The sequence below is a fragment of the Antedon mediterranea genome, chromosome 3 (assembly GCF_964355755.1).
Source record: "Antedon mediterranea chromosome 3, ecAntMedi1.1, whole genome shotgun sequence".
NCBI classification, from domain to species: Eukaryota; Metazoa; Echinodermata; class Crinoidea; order Comatulida; family Antedonidae; genus Antedon; species Antedon mediterranea.
In genome coordinates, this window is record NC_092672.1 from 21,428,763 (window position 1) to 21,446,188 (window position 17,426).

The 17,426-nt window shown below is 36.2% G+C and overlaps 2 protein-coding genes across 2 annotated transcripts in view; one reads left to right on the forward strand and one right to left on the reverse strand.

Annotated features, from left to right (window-relative positions):
• The first annotated feature begins 150 nt into the window (after positions 1–150).
• Positions 151–14,305, forward strand: LOC140045028 (2-oxoglutarate and iron-dependent oxygenase domain-containing protein 2-like). Its single transcript, XM_072089761.1, is given in 5 exon segments — positions 151–202; positions 3,835–3,959; positions 12,856–12,891; positions 12,893–13,114; positions 13,568–14,305. Coding segments are annotated over 5 exon segments (687 nt in total). The 5' UTR covers positions 151–165; the 3' UTR covers positions 13,835–14,305.
• Positions 14,306–14,445: 140 nt separating this feature from the next.
• The window catches only part of LOC140045033 (uncharacterized), a 242,741-nt gene continuing 239,760 nt past the window's right edge, over positions 14,446–17,426 (reverse strand). Inside the window, exon 3 of the mRNA XM_072089767.1 lies at positions 14,446–14,735. Coding sequence (XP_071945868.1) covers positions 14,589–14,735 — 147 coding nt within the window. The 3' untranslated portion in view covers positions 14,446–14,588. The remainder of the gene's footprint in view (positions 14,736–17,426) is intronic.

Consider the following 17,426-nt stretch of genomic DNA (forward strand, 5'->3'; position numbering starts at 1 on the left):
AGGACAACTTCCCCCTTTAGTTATATATTTAGTCAAGATATTTGAAATAGTTGGAAAAATGTTCTTCTTTATGGTATTATTTTCTCATTGAAATTGTTGTAGATTTCATTTCTGAGCCTAACATTTCTGAAGTTGGTAGAACATAGCAAGCACAAAAATGCATCAATGCAAAGTTTGATAAAACTCATGAGTACTGAAAAAGGTTTGTTGATAGTTGACCTATTGTAATCAAATTCTATAAAAAATTAGTAAAGGATTCTAACTTAAATAACTGTACATTGTGAAAGCAGGGGTGGCGCCAGGATCTTCCCGACGCGGGGGCTACATTCCCCGACGAGGGGGCTATGCGAGCATCACTAGGCTGGCGGCCAGGGGGCCGCCAAGGGACCCCGGTGGGGGTCCAGGGGGCGAAGCCCCCGGAAGCAACGCGTTCTAGCGTCATTTGAGGTCATTTTAATCAGATTTAGGGTAGCCATTTTTTCCATTTTTTTATAATGCATAAATAAAATGTGACCCGATCTCGCAAAACCCTCTCTTTGTCGGCAATTCAAAATTCACTTAATCAGTCAGAATAAGTCCAAATCGACTACCCTGGCAGATTTCATGTTTTTGCATTTTCGAAATGTTTCACTATTTAAGAATACGTCTACCTGATTTAAACTCCCAAAATTTAATTAAAATTATGAAAAAAGAGAGTTTTAAAAACATGTATTTTCCTCAAGCCTAACAATTTATTCACGATCTACGCTAAAATTTTGCGTAAATTCAGTTGAAAGTTGCCGAGTTTGACGACATTTTGATCGCCAGTTCGCTGCACAATGTTGAAAGGTCACACATCAAAATAAAGCTCATCCATTTGACATTCCAAATATGGAAGTATTAGGGCGGAGTTTAAAGAAGGAACCAATGAAAACTTTGATTTACTATGACATAATTTCAGAAAATTCGGTTCTTCGAAGTTTCTGGAACAGCGAACTGCGTGTGTTGCTATGGCGCATCATCGCAATAACAAACGTTATTGGTCAACGCGCTAGATGTTATACGCTCTACGCGCGGAAATAAAAAGTTGTTTACATTTTTGTGAGGTTATTTTCATTTTACACACAGCATGTCCTAAATTGGAATAAAAACGATTTTAATATTCAAAGTAAAGTGTTCGGCGTGTTCTGCAATAGCTGTAGCCTGTATTTGTTTATACCATAGTAAAATAGACAATTCACGTCATAAATTCAATTGTATTTTCTATATTTTTTTGGGCTAGGCCTTAATTTTATTATGGTTTTGTAGGCCTACTACTACTACTGGGCCTAGCTTTAGTCTAGTCAATAAATAGTTTTCTTTATACATTTTATATATCCAATCGGCTCTTAATTATTTATTTAATTTATTGTCCAGTCCTTTCATCTTAAATGTTTTTTAAACTCATTGGATTCAAGTTCAAACATTACAGCGAATCTTCCACGTTATAAAAAAAAATAAATGTATTAAATCGTCAATACAATGTTAGTAGCTAGCAAGCTGTGACTCTGCAAGGCGCCAAACTTGTCTAGGCTAGTTTACTACTAACGCCAGCCCCAATGTGGATGCACCGCTGCCATACACGGCCTGATAAACACCCATCAGTAGGTCTTAATACAGTACAGGCGATGACGGCGAAAATCTGAAAAGGCCTAGCTAGGCCTAGGCCTGCTTGGTTTTTTGCTGTTGATATCGTAAACACCTCCGAAACCAGTTAAAATAAGCTTGACGTTATAATGCTGCTTTTCAATAGTGCAAAATAGTTAATTCGAGTGACTAAATAGGTTAAAACGGCGTCTGAAATCAGTCAAATTGACTATGATGTGCACGCTGCTATTATATCGCACACACTTCCTGGTATGACGTCATTGTGCCTTAGACCAAAATACCGCGTTGCTACGGAGTGAGTTTTCAGCGCGTATCAAAAAGAATTTCATTGCAAACTTCAAACGCGATTTTCTCGTAAACTATTGAATGATTTGTAAGTTTTTAAAATGTAATAACTTTTTAAATATTTACTCAATTTTTATGAAATAAACACCACTACAAAGCTTATGATTCAAATAATCCAAATATATAAAAAAATAAAAAATGAATATTTCCGACAAAAGTAGGGTTTTGCCAGATCGGGTCACAAATACTGCGTGCAAAAAAATGATGCGCGATGACTGTTTCAATCCATATTTTTCAATTTAAAAAATAAAAGTTCAAAGAAAATTTAGAAAAATAGAGTTGGAGGTCCCGGAAATTGGACTTATTATACTTCAAAACATGAAACAAAATATATAAGTCCCTATCAAGGTTGTGACTGAGCTAAGAAATGTTTGAAAAATAGAGATGTTAGGTCCCGGAAAATGCACTTCTTGTACTTCGAAATATGACCAGCTTTATTGTTGGGGCTGAGCTAAGAAACTGTTTAAAACTAGAGCTGCAGGTCTTCAAAAAATTGCATTTTATACTTCGGAAACATCAGGCCTAGAGGCTTAAAAAACGCAAGCGTAGACCTTTTTCAGTCGGGGAAATAAGTTTATTCCTCCCAAGTGTATGCGTGCGTACCATCTGGACTTCCGAGTGGTGAGAAATTCATGACATACAGGACATTGAAAATGTAATAACTTAGCTATAATAAGATGTTGGCTAAGCGAAAATGGCATGTTTTTTTGTTAAGTAATGGATGAAAAATTTATTTTAGGTGCCCCACGGTACAGAAGGTTACTTGTAAATTAAAAAATTGGTGAACATACGAACAATTAACATAATTCGTTTTTGCTGTAGTGTAGCGTACGTCGACGCAGTACACGACGTAACCGTCAGTAAACTTCGCCTGGAAAATAACTACAGTACACATTTTGGTCCCTGGATGGAACATGATATCACGCGTCTCGACCCAACGTTGAACGATTCGTACAAAGGGATACCGCCAGACAAGTGCGAACCTATAGCTATTGTTTAGTAGTAAGTTAGATCGCTGGCAATAATGAATGCATATAAAGTGCATAATATCACTCTGACGTACTCTCACGGTCAATGAAACGTCGCGGTTTTCTAGGCGCTGAAGCTAGCTACGAAGTAAACGCGAACGCTTTTTACTGTATATTATATTCCCCGACAAAAAGTACCCGTGTTCCCTTCGGTAACCGTCGGTAAACTTCGCCTGGAAAATAACTACATTACACATTTTGGTCCCTGGATGGAACTTGATATCACGCGTCTCGACCCAACGTTGAACGATTCGTACAAAGGGATACCGCCAGACAAGTGCGCTAGCTAATGTTTAGTAGTAAGTTAGATCGCTGGCAATAAATGAATGCATAAAAGTGCATAATAGCCCTCTGACGTACTCTCACGGTCAATGGAACGTCGTGGTTTTCTAGGCGCTGAACAAGCTATATGAAGTGAACGCGAACGTTTTTTACTGTATATTATATTCCCCGACAAAAAGTACCCGTGTTCCCCGACGGGGGGGCTAGGCTCCCCGACGAGGGGGCTAGAGCCCCCGTAGCCACCCCCCGCTGGCGCCACCACTGTTGTGAAGCTCATTCTGCCATGGAACAGTAATCGAAAAAGATAAAAATCAAAGCTATACACTAGTAGAGCAAGCTTTCCTATATGATTAAAACTATTTGACGAAAAGGCATATTTCAAACACATTAAAGGAAAAGTTAAGCACACAAAAAATGGCAAAATTACATGTTTTTGCATTGTTATTTTGTGAACAATGGATGTTCTATAACTCATTAAAATGGCATTCAAAAACTTGCATATTTACTGTAATTACGTTTTATGTTTCACATTTAACTGGTTTTTTTTATGTAGGAGAGCGTATTTACTCTTTTCCAATATTTACTGAAGAGTTTTGTAATTCATTTAAAGAAGAAATAGAACATTTTGAAAACACAGATTTACCAAAAGGAAGACCAAATACAATGAACAATTATGGTGTAAGTGTGGCTACCGTAAATGCCCTGCTTTGCATAAACTAATCAAAAACCCCACCTCAAATATTAACTCCCCTACCCCATTAACATCATTTGGTATAAATGCCCCTCATAAACATTAGTAGGGTAGGAAGGAGGGGTTACCGTGCAATAATGTCAAAGGTCAAAAATGATATTTCCTGTCAAATTTCAAAAATATGTTCCATTCATTAAAGCTAATATAAATATGGATATTCTGAACAATTTAAGATAAAAATAAAATCTTTATGACCAGGGGTTACCAAGATATGACCCTTATGTAAAAACAAGGTCAAAGGTCAAAAGTGGCATTTACGGCCATTTTGAACGAAAACTTTTCATTATAGTACATAGAAATGTGCATATTCTCAACAATTTAAGACCAAAATCAGACCTCTATGATCAGTCTTTGTCAAGTACCGTCTATATTTATGATTTTGATAAATCCAAGATGGCCACCAAAATGGCCCCCAAAAGACCCCATGGGACAATATTTCGTCTTGGGAACATCAAAAAATGTTAATTATATATATTCAGGATTACAAAAATGTACATTAAAAAAATACATCATGGGGGTGCATGCACGGTAACCCCTCCTTCCTACTAGACTACATGTGTAACGGTAGTCGTGTCGAGGGCCAAGACAATAACGATGGCACACAATTATTCAATGTACAAAATATAATATTTATTCAATCAAAAAGTAATATTATAAAACAATGTGAAACGTAGTGATTCTGACTGATGTTATAGTCTCAAGAATCAATACCCGAACTAACAACTTAACTACAAAAAAACATATATTTATATTAAGGGGACAGGAAGGATGACTAATTAAATGGTACCACATCCTGATTGACTTTCCTTGGAAGACCCACCTCAGGAATGTAGTGTTCCAAGTTAAGTAGACATCGGGGAGATTAAGGGGTGAATAGCCTGTGTGACTAATAGGGTTTGGTCCCACCATGTTACATTCCCCCGCTCGTCAATTCGAAGCCGTGTCTTCGAAACCAACGAGTCACTGAGCCAAAATTGTATTGAGAAACAAACTTAACTACGAACATCTTAAATCTAAACAAAAGAAAACGTAACGCAAATCGTCACAAATCAATAAATCGGCTAACGTGGCAAAACATACAAAAGTAAAAGTAAAATTGGTAAAGTTCTCAAATTAAAAGTCATAATAATAATATAAAGCGTTCATAATAATATATAGCTCAGCAAACATGTTCAGTTGAAAATGAAAGTCAGCAGGTCATAAATGTAGTAACTCCTGTATTTACTCCTGATGGATCCATCAATCAATCAGCTGTTGCCTAGAAACAAGTTGACCTGCTTCCCAAAATTCAGTTCATAACAAAAAAATTTGAGAACGACATAACTGCAGTTGACTGTCCACTATATCTTGAAGAAAATCTTTAAAAAGTGTACATTTCTGGATTCACGTTTCTCATCAATCCGAGGAATAAAGTGAAATAGTTTATCAATAAGTAATTCTCATGTAAGTGTTAAAAGTTTCTTGTGATCCATTATAATTAACTTCATTCAGGGAACATAGTTGTGAAAAGCTTCTTGTACCCAATGGGCAGGAGGGGAGAACCAATAAAACACAATTCAACATACACATCATCATGACAGTGGCAGTAAACTTAATACTACATTTAACTAAATCCAATCTGATAAGCAAATAACAAGATGAAATTGATTTTACAAAATTATTGAAAAAGACACTCTTAACTACTGTACTGTACATAAGGTGTAAAAATAAAGTATCCTAACATAATTAGATTCGAGACAAAGCATCAGCATTAGTATTATGTGATCCTTTCTTATATTGAACAGTAAAACTATAAGGCTGTAAAGTCAAACTCCATCTAGTAAGACGAGGATTTGTAGTTTTCATTTGATCCAGCCATTTAATAGCTTTGTGATCTGTTTGTACTATAAAGGGCCGACCATATAGATAAACATGAAATTGTCGTATGGCCCACAAAATAGCTAAGCATTCTTTTTCCATAATCCCATAGTTTTCTTCACACGGAGTTAATTTCTTACTTAAATAGGCAACAGGGTGTTCATGTTCATTATCGTCACATTGGGTCAAGACTGCGCCGATAGCTTGATTGCTAGCGTCACATTGTAGGATAAATTGTTTATCAAAATTTGGGCTTACTAATACAGGGGAATCGGTCAATTTTGTTTTTAAGGTTCTAAAGGAAGTTTCCATTTGCTCCGACCAGTTAACATTATTAGGGGATGATTTCCGAGTGGCCTCAGTCAGGGGGAGCGCAATTTGGGAAAAGTCAGGGATGAATTTCCGATAATAATTAGCAAGGCCTAAGAATGCCCGGATATTGGTTTTGGTTATGGGGCGGGGACAGTTCTGTAAAGCAGATAATTTATCCGGACTGGGTCTTACTAGGCCGTTTCCAATTACATGACCCAAATATGACACAGTTTCCTGGGCTATCTCACACTTAGTAGGTTTTACTGTGAGGCCTGCTGCGTTTATCCTATCTAGTACTTCAGTTATGTGGAGTAAGTGGGAATTCCAGTCGGTACTAAATATCGCAATGTCATCTAAATAAGCACGGGCAAAACATTCAGTGCCCCTTAGAATGTTATCCATTAGTCTCTGAACGGTACCTGGGCTATTAGCCATGCCAAATGGCATAACTTTGTATTGGTATTGGCCCCATGGTGTAATAAATGCAGACTTAAGTTTAGCTTCATCAGTCAGAGCTATTTGGTAATACCCTTGTGTTAGATCAAGTTTAGTAATGAATTTGGCATTACCGACCTTATCAATGATATCATCTATACGGGGCATAGGGTATGGGTCAATAATGGTGATTTTGTTTAATTCCCTGTAATCGGTACAAATACGTAGTGATCCATCCGGTTTTGGAACAGAAACAATGGGGGCAGCCCATGGGCTTGTCGATGGTTCAATAATACCATTATCATGCATGTGTTGTATTTGTAATTTGACTTGGTCTTCTAATGCATAAGGGATTCTATAGGCTTTTTGTCTTATTGGGGTATCTGTTGTCGTACGGACTTCATGTTTTACCATATCTGTTCTACCTGGGATATCTGTAAACATAAATCATTTTGAGTAGAAGATATGGTGAAGGTCATCTTTCTGGGAAGGGGTAAGATAGCCCGGGATATCAATGTCTTTATAGGATTGGGCCTGGGAAGTGGCGGGGCCTGGTGGCTCAGGGGGAAACCAATCGTCTGGATCGGGGTCAGGGGCAGTGTACATACAATCATTGTTTTGTTTCTGTGGACGTTCGTTGTATAATCGTAGTAAATTAATGTGGTATGTTTTGTGTTTGTTACCAACTAGTATTTCATAATTAACATCACTTAAAACTTTAGAGATAGGATAGGGACCTTGCCATTTAGATTTAACTTTCGATGTGTCATCTGGGAGGAGAATTAATACTTTCTGTCCCACCTTAAATTTTCGAGGCAATGTTTTCTTATCATAATAATGTTTCTGTTTCGCTTGGGCTTGTTTAAGGTTGGTTCTAGCAATGTCATTAACAACCCTTAATTTGTCTTGTAAGTCACTTATGTAATGAGCAATAGGTTGTTTGTTGTCTATCGTGTTTGTCATGCTGTCCTTTAAAAGTCGAAGTGGTGTTTTAACTTCGTGGGCAAATACAAGTTCAGAGGGTGTGAATCCTGTTGATTCATGTTGGGAATCGCGGTATGCGAATAGAAATAAAGGAACATATCTATCCCATTCATCAAATTGTTCTGGGGCGAGAGACTTTATCATATTTTTCATTGTCCCATTAAACTTCTCGACAAGACCATTTGTTTGCTGGTGAAAAGGGGTAGACGTCATCTGTTCAATTTGTAATAAGTCTGATAATTGTTTCATCAGTCGTGAAGTGAAGTTTGTGCCCTGATTGGATAGGATTTGTGATGGGAATCCAAAATCTTTGAACACCAATATCAATGCATCGGCCACAGTTTTGGCTTCAATATTACTAAGGGGCACAGCAAAAGGGAATCGAGTGGCATAGTCGCAAATTGTCAGTATATAGGCTTTTCTGTTTTTCGAACGTTTAAGTGGGCCTAGAATGTCAATTTCTACTTTGGAGAATGGTTGACCGACAATTTCTATGGGTTTCAAGGGGGCCTTACTATACGTATTAGCATGGGCTGTTTTCTGACATATGTCGCATGTTCTACAGTACGTAGCAACATCCGAAAAAATACCTGGCCAATAAAAGGATTGTAGGATACGTTGTGTTGTTTTGTTTACACCGAGGTGGCCGGATGTTGGGTTGTCATGGGCTAAGGAAAGTATAGTCGGGCGATAAATTGTGGGCAATACGATTTGTTCTAGGCCAGGGAGATTAACACTGGTCTTAATAGATTTCCATTTTCTAAATAATATATCATCTTTCAAATAAAAGCATACACGATGAGAATTAATTTGGTCAAAAGAGACAGTTCTATCATGTATTATGGTGCTAATTGTTTTATCTTCTTTTTGTTGATGTGTAAGTTGGTGTGGTGTTGTTTTGATGTCCAAAGGTGAATGATCGGTAATGTGGGCAGTGGTAGTGTTGTCATTTTTCTTTACAATTCGGGACGATCTTGGGGAAGGTTTAAGTGGTAGGGCATCAGGGATTGGGGACGTTTTAACATTAAGGGCAGCAGCTAAATTAATAGCCTCTTGTCTTTCTTGGTCATGGGCTTGTTTTCTGGTAATAGCTAGTATAGAAGGGGGCCATGTGACGTCGTTTGGGTTACCGGTCATAACTTCGTTGCCAAGTAATAAGTCTTTAGGGGTGTCATTACTTACGGCTGCCTTTAATTTTCCTCTATAGGCCTTACAATCAATATGTACGTGTACAACTGGGAGGGTTATGCATTGACCAGTAAAGCCTTGTACGGTGACAGTTTCACTGGTATAATCCTTGGGTTTAACAAAGGTACTTTTTACAATGCTTTGGGAGCACCCAGTGTCTCTAAGTATTTCGGCCTGTCTGTTGTTAATTGTACCAGACAGTAACCATGGGCTGGTCCCACAATTGTGTTTAATATACAGGCCTAGTCATTGATCTTTTGCAGGGTTGTTGTTAAGTGGGCATTGTCGACTAATGTGGCCTGGTTTATTACATTTATAGCATGTAATGTTTTGTGTTGTGTATTGGCGAGTTGTGTAGGTACCGCTAGGGGCTGAATAATTATCAAAAGGGATCGAGAGCAAAGGTTTTGGGGAATAACTCGATGTAGGTTGGGGAGGGCCTTGGGATGCGGGACTGTAACTAGAAAACGACGGGGCTGTTGATGGAGGGGCGGATATTCTCGGGGAAGGTCTGGTGTTGGGTTTAGAAATAGATTCCATCCAGGGTTTACCTTTAATTTCAATCAAGGTATCGGCAATTCGAGAAAATTCATTGGACGTTTTGGGCTCTCTTTCTTTGATTAGGGAAGCAAGCGGGAAGGGGAGTTTTTGGATTGCCTGATCTAAAACAAAAAAGTCAAGAATTTCCTTGGGGTCTTGTAGGTTAACTTTTGCACTTCGGAGCCACCTCGTCATGTCTCGATCAAGTTTTCCAACCCACTCTCTAGTGGACATTGAAAGGGGTTTGGGGGTTTGTCTAAATTGTTTCCGATATGTTTCGGCTGTGAGGTGGTACTTCAAGAGGATAGCATCTTTAAGGTCATTATATGTGAAGTTCTGTAAAGGCATATCGTTGTAGGCCTCCCTGGCTTTACCAGTTAATTTTGGGAGAAGGTGTAGGGTCCAATTTTCGGGGGAAATTTGGCACTGTGCTGCAATACGCTCAAAGCATGACAAGTAGATGTCAATGTCATCCTTATCTGTGATTTTAGGGATCTTATTAATGGGGCTATGAGTATCCTGGGGTGGTTGTTGACGCATTCGAAGACGTTGGAGTTCAAGTTCTAACTCAAGCATGCGCATTTTCATAGCTGTTTCGGATTGAGATGGTGGGGGAGGGCTAGGTGGACTCTCAAAGTTAGGAGCCAACCCAGGGGTACTAATAAGGGTTGTACGGGTTTGGGACCGAGTAAGTCGCGGAGTTGCCATTTTAAGTGAGAATGTACGATAAGTTTGGAATCAATTAGGCTAATAACAGAATGTACCTTAACTACAATATGTGACCTGCTCTGGCATAGTGAAACATAACTCGCTGATCTTTATTCAGTGTATTGACCTATAGAAGTACTATGTACGTTAAAAATCACTATCTTGGTGAAAATAGGGTTTTCCCCTTTTTGGAATCTACAACTATTTAAGAATCAAGATCAAGTTTCATTTTGTGTGAATTAAGTTTATAAAAGGGCTAAATAAGTGATTTTAATGAGTACCTTTTTTGTCTTGATTTCATTTTGTTGCAAAAAAATGAAATAAAGTGCATGAAACACTGTTAGAAAACTGTGCAGTTTATGAAAATATTTGTATAGCTACCTTTAGAAACATGGTAGAGTCTGAAAATTTAAATATTCATAAGCCATATTCAGTGGGTATTTCAAGTGGTTTTCAATATTTTTGGCTTCTTCAGCGGGAATTAGAGGAGGTAAAAAGCTTCTCTGACGTGATTTTTACACAACAGAAATCCGTTGTCAAGGATACGCCACGTAATGGCTAGCGCGTAGTAGAAATACAGTACTGTAATTGGCCCTTATAATGACCTTTGACCTGTTTACTTTTTACGCGGAGAAGAGAGTGTAAACAATTCAGATTTAAGATAATCGATGGATCTAGTCTAGGGCCTAGGTCTAGGCCAAATACAATGACTAAAAAATAAAAACACAATGAGAGTAGCAAAGGACCTATGATATTAAATTATTACAGCCAGTGTAGTGACTAGCCTAGGCCTACTAAGTAGCCTTTTGGACTCCAGGCTGGGTCCTTCTAGGCCTACTTGTCCTAGCCTAGCTAGGCCCTAGGGTAGGCCTAGCAGGTCTAGACTAGACTAGCTAGGCCTAGGTAGGTTAGCTAGGTAGGCTGCAGGGCAAATAATAGGCCTAGCTAGGATAGGTAGGCTAGGCCTAAGTGGCACTTTTATTTGCCTACATATCACATAGGCCTACCATATTTATTGTTTTTACATAATAAGTATTGTATTAATTCATGTTATTGTAGGCTATGATTATGCCCTTACACCAACATAATTTCATGAACATTACACAATTGTAAGTAAATGCTTAAAACAAACTTAATACATTAGTATGTGCTTAAAACATATCCATTATTTAATTGATTAAAGCAATCGCATAATGTTATTTAAGTTGTATTTGTTATCTAATCAGCAGGCACTACACAACTAAAATTTAAATTATTTAAGTAACTTTTAAGAACGTACTTAAATCCAGTAGTTCAAGAAATGGTATTTAATGTTATATAACTTAATTTATTGTATACATTTAATTAATTCCTAAAGAATAATACAGTTTTTTTAGTGTAAAAACATTAATTTACCCCCTTTTTTACCATTTTAAGCAAGTGCTTAAAAGAAACACAAGTATGTACTTAACATAGAATGTGGAAATATGTTTTTGTATGCATTGTCACAGTAATCAATATCCTACCAAAAAACATTTCATTGTATCATATTTTGTGATTGTGTGATACTTAGAAAGTATACACTATTAGATTAACAAATATTAATTTGTGTTGTTGTTTTATAAAATAACATTGACATTCAATCATGATTTTCTCAAAACTGTTATTTGTATATTTCTTTATACATGCTTCGACTTAACGTACAATATCTCGGGATCCCCTTCATGTTAAATATTAAGTTTGGTATCATTGTAAAGGATATAACATTTCCTACCAGATAGAATACAAATCTGAAAAATTTAAATTTTCGACTTATGTTTCACTTTGCCAGAGCAGGTCACATATAAGTAATATTGAGAATTATTATACAATTATCAACAAGAATTATTAAAGTATAAAATAAATGCCACCGTCAGTATGAAAGTATATGCTAATTAGAGTGTAGATTGGTTACTCACCCTTTACTTGTGTTGCTCTTTGTACGTCTCTGTTCCTTTGTGTTTCTTGTGTTTGTTGTTTCCAAGAGTGTAGAATGGTTACTACTCACTCTTTACTTGTGTTGCTCTCTGTGTTCCTTTGTGTTCCTTGTTGTTGTGTCCAAGAGTGTAGATTGGTTACTACTCACTCTTTACTTGTGTTGAAAACAAAATCCGTTTCGGAAATAAAAATCAGCTTCTTTTCAAATTCTACAGCTTGGTCGACTGTATAAATTTACTTTTTCTACGTGAGTTCGTAAAAACCGCTGCCACCATGTAACGGTAGTCGTGTCGAGGGCCAAGACAATAACGATGGCACACAATTATTCAATGTACAAAATATAATATTTATTCAATCAAAAAGTAATATTATAAAACAATGTGAAACGTAGTGATTCTGACTGATGTTATAGTCTCAAGAATCAATACCCGAACTAACTAACTTAACTACAAAAAAACATATATTTATATTAAGGGGACAGGAAGGATGACTAATTAAATGGTACCACATCCTGATTGATTTTCCTTGGAAGACCCACCTCAGGAATGTAGTGTTCCAAGTTAAGTAGACATCGGGGAGATTAAGGGGTGAATAGCCTGTGTGACTAATAGGGTTTGGTCCCACCATGTTACAACATGACATGACTTCCATGATCTACAATTGACCAAGCATTGTTATTTTTACTGTATTTTATCACTTCTTGATATTGATTTTATTTTTAAAGAATATATTTGATTTCTTTGTTATGTAGAAGGATTGAAAATAAATAAAAATAAAATAAAAGCCACTACTATTAGTAAAGCATAGACCTGCTTAAAATTCTCAAAATGTATTTTGTTGTAGGTATTAATGAATGAATTGGGATTTGATGACTCTCTTCATCACACCTTTACGTCAGAATTACATAACTCCACTCGCTAGGCTCTTGTATCCAGACTGTGGTGGAGACTTGTTAGACTCTCACAAAGCTTTTGTTGTAAAGTACAAGATTGGAGAAGATTTGGATCTTAACTATCATTATGATAATGCAGAGGTCACTCTTAATATATCACTTACAAGTGATTTCACTGAGGGGTCATTGTATTTTGGAGGCATGCGTCATGTAAGTAAAAACAATGCCTGAATATATCCGGTTATAAAAAACAAAGCAACGATTTGTATAATTTTGGCACTGAACACCATAATTAAATGGTTTACATTCTATTTTAGGTAATACTTTATGACCAATATGATTTTGTTATTATTTCATTTCATTTATCTTTTTATTTCGGAATATCATGGTGACATAATATTTTATCCATAGCAAAAGAGAGAAAAAAAAAATCTTAATCTAACAGCTCATAGAACATTATGACCTGAATACAATTTTTTAAAGTAAAAATGTATCTATATTGGTGACAATCATATTGTATATATTCTCCCAACCACCCTCAGATGCTTGTTTTCAGTACCTGAACTTTTGGCTTTTGTATACCTCTGTTGAATCTACAAGTGACATGGTTGTCTTTTATATAGCAACATAGCAGGTTTGTTAATTTTGTGTTGTTTTTAACAGCAACAAGGAATAGAAGAACCACGGCGTACTGAATATTGCCACAAGCCAACGTATGGTTTAATTCATCGAGGACAACACATGCACGGTGCTCTTCCAATATCAGATGGTGAACGATACAATCTAATTATTTGGATGCGATCTTCCAAAGTAAGGAATAAATTGTGTCCAATGTGTGATAATAAACCTCAACTTATTAAGACTGTTGGATTTGGAGATGGATTCACTCAACCAGAAAATACAACTGTCGATGTTTGTTGTACTTTATAATGCATAGGTCAACAATTTTACAACTCAAATAATATATTTAAAAGATTCTTCCAATGGACATGTGTCTTTATGACCTCTCTGCGACCTAACTATGTGATATGTGACATGTAAAGATGTCAAGAATGTTTGAGCCCCATGTTAAGGCATAAAGATGTAGCAGAGACATGGGTTTGAAACGTTTTTTGTTTGAAAAAGTGTGTCGACTGTGAGGTTTAGGAGGAGATAGAATATGGGAAAACATAGTCTCCATTAAAGAGAACTATTATAGTACTGTATATACATTATTATATTATTATAAATATATATTATATAATACAAAAAATAATAAACTTTTATAAAGCGCTATTTACTGATGTTTTACAGCGCTAAAAGACCAACAAGAATTATTGAAAAGGTGAGATTTTAGAAGTTACTTGATTTACTTAAGAGATTTACATTGACGGGTATGGAGTGGAACCTGGTTCCAAACTAGTGGCGCTTATGCAAAAAACTCCTTGAAAATAAGCTTAATTATTGTTTAATAATTATAAAAAGTAATTAATATATTGTTGATGGAAAATGTTTTAATAAACAAACGAAAATAAAGAACTGATTGTAAAATAGTTGGAAAAATGTTTTATTAAAACGAAAAAAAGAACTAATTGTAACATATTGTTGGAAATGTTTAATAAACAACAAAACAAAGAACTACTTTAGTTGTTGGAAAATGATAGAAAGAACATAAACGGCCATCTCCTGCATAGGCCTATTTAGTTCATTGTTGGCAAACTGCTTTCAGTGGTTTATTCAATTCTTCGTAATCTGGATTCAATTTGTCTTCCACACGTTTCATCCAGTCAGCAATTTCAGACTGGTTCTTCAGTAAACTTTTACCAGATGGACAGGCCAACGGTTGAACAACCTGAAAGAATTTTAGAAATACTACTGTATTAATATATAAGAAATATTTTAATGGGAACAAATGAAATTTGTTCCTACTAATGCATGCACTAATCATGTAACATAAACTCCAAATATTTAGAATTTCATTTTTTTTATCGATATATTGTTTCAGTTTGATGAATAAACAACGCTATGACAAAAATGCATCTTATAAAATCAAACAATGTTCCTTCAGAAGGTTGTCCGTTGATGGTTAATGAATAAAGAGCGATAGGATGATTTTGACAATGGGAATGTATCGTATAAAATCAACTAGGCCTATAGCTCCCTCAGAAGATTGTCCGTTGATGGTTTATGAATAAAGAGCGATAGCACCATTTGGACAATGGGAATGTACGGTATCGTATGAAATGAACTATAGCTCCGTCGGAAGGTTGTCCGTTGATGGTTAATGAATAAAGAGCGATAGGAAGATTTTGAAAATGGGAATGTATTGTATAAAATCAACTGTAGCCCCCTCAGAAGGTTATCCGTTGATGGTTAATGCATAAAGAGCGATAGGATTATTTGGACAATGGGAATGTATCGTATAAAATGAACTATAGCCCCTCAGAAGGTTATCCGTTGATGGTTAATGAATAAAAGAGCGATAGGATGATTTGGACAATGGGAATGTATCGTATAAAATCAACTATAGCTCCTTCACAAGGTTGTCCGTTGATGGTTAATGAATAAAGAGCGATAGGATGATTTGGACAATTGGAATGTATCGTATAAAATGAACTATAGCTCTGTCGGAATGTTGTTCATTGATGGTTAATGAATAAAGAGCGATAGGATGATTTTGACAATGGGAATGTATCGTATAAAATCAACCATAGCTCCGTCGGAAGGTTATCCGTTGATGGTTATTGAATAAAGAGCGATAGGATGATTTGGACAATGGAATGTATCGTATAAAATCAACTATAGCTCCGTCGGAAGGTTGTCCGTTGATGGTTAATGAATAAAGAGCGATAGGATGATTTTGACAATGGGAATGTCTCGTATAAATTCAACTATAGCTCCTTCACAAGGTTGTCCGTTGATGGTTAATGAATAAAGAGCGATAGGATGATTTGGACAATGGGAATGTATCGTATAAAATCAACCATAGCTCCGTCGGAAGGTTGTCCGTTGATGGTTAATGAATAAAGAGCGATAGGATGATTTTGAAAATGGAAATGTATCGTATAAAATCAACTATAGCTCCTTCAGAAGCGTGTCCGTTGATGGTTAATGAATAAAGAGCGATAGGATGATTTGGAAAATGGGAATGTATCGTATAAAATCAACTATAGCTCCTTCAGAAGCGTGTCCGTTGATGGTTAATGAATAAAGAGCGATAGGATGACTTGGACAATTGGAATGTATCGTATAAAATGAACTATAGCTCTGTCGGAATGTTGTTCATTGATGGTTAATGAATAAAGAGCGATAGGATGATTTTGACAATGGGAATGTATCGTATAAAATCAACCATAGCTCCGTCGGAAGGTTATCCGTTGATGGTTAATGAATAAAGAGCGATAGGGTGATTTGGACAATGGGAATGTATCGTATAAAATCAACCATAGCTCCGTCGGAAGGTTGTCCATTGATGGTTAATGAATAAAGAGCGATAGGATGATTTGGAAAATGGAAATGTATCGTATAAAATCAACTATAGCTCCTTCAGAAGCGTGTCCGTTGATGGTTAATGAATAAAGAGCGATAGGATGATTTGGACAATTGGAATGTATCGTATAAAATGAACTATAGCTCTGTCGGAATGTTGTTCATTGATGGTTAATGAATAAAGAGCGATAGGATGATTTTGACAATGGGAATGTATCGTATAAAATCAACCATAGCTCCGTCGGAAGGTTATCCGTTGATGGTTAATGAATAAAGAGCGATAGGATGATTTGGACAATGGGAATGTATCGTATAAAATCAACTATAGCTCCTTCAGAAGCGTGTCCGTTGATGGTTAATGAATAAAGAGCGATAGGATGATTTGGACAATTGGAATGTATCGTATAAAATGAACTATAGCTCCGTCGGAAGGTTGTCCATTGATGGTTAATGAATAAAGAGCGATAGGATGATTTGAACAATGGGAATGTATCGTATAAAATCAACTATAGCTCCGTCGGAAGGTTGTCCATTAATGAATAAAGAGCGATAGGATGATTTGGACAATGGGAATGTATCGTATAAAATCAACTATAGCTCCGTCGGAAGGTTGTCCATTGATGGTTAATGAATAGCCTAATGAACGATACTTGATTCAGACAGTGGAATATTTATTTATTTATTTATTTATTTTTCTTTCAGTAGGGTAGCCCTCTCAGTAATAAAATAAAACTGCTCTTCCGAGGGGCCCTACGGCACATTTAAACAAAATTTGAAAACAACTTTACAACTAAACTTTAACTAAAACTAAACTTCAATGCATGTTCTCATTATTATTATAACTTTTATACCATATTTAAATATATTTCACTGCAACCATCCTAGACCACCGGCAACAATAAATGAATCTTAACAAGTGATTTAAAACGGTTATAATTGTTTTGTTTTCTTCATTTCTTCTTAATACATTATGTACAACTATGGAGGAAAATGATCAAAATTTCGAATTAATTATTTTTGTATTGAGGTAACATGCACATTATCTGATTCTGCG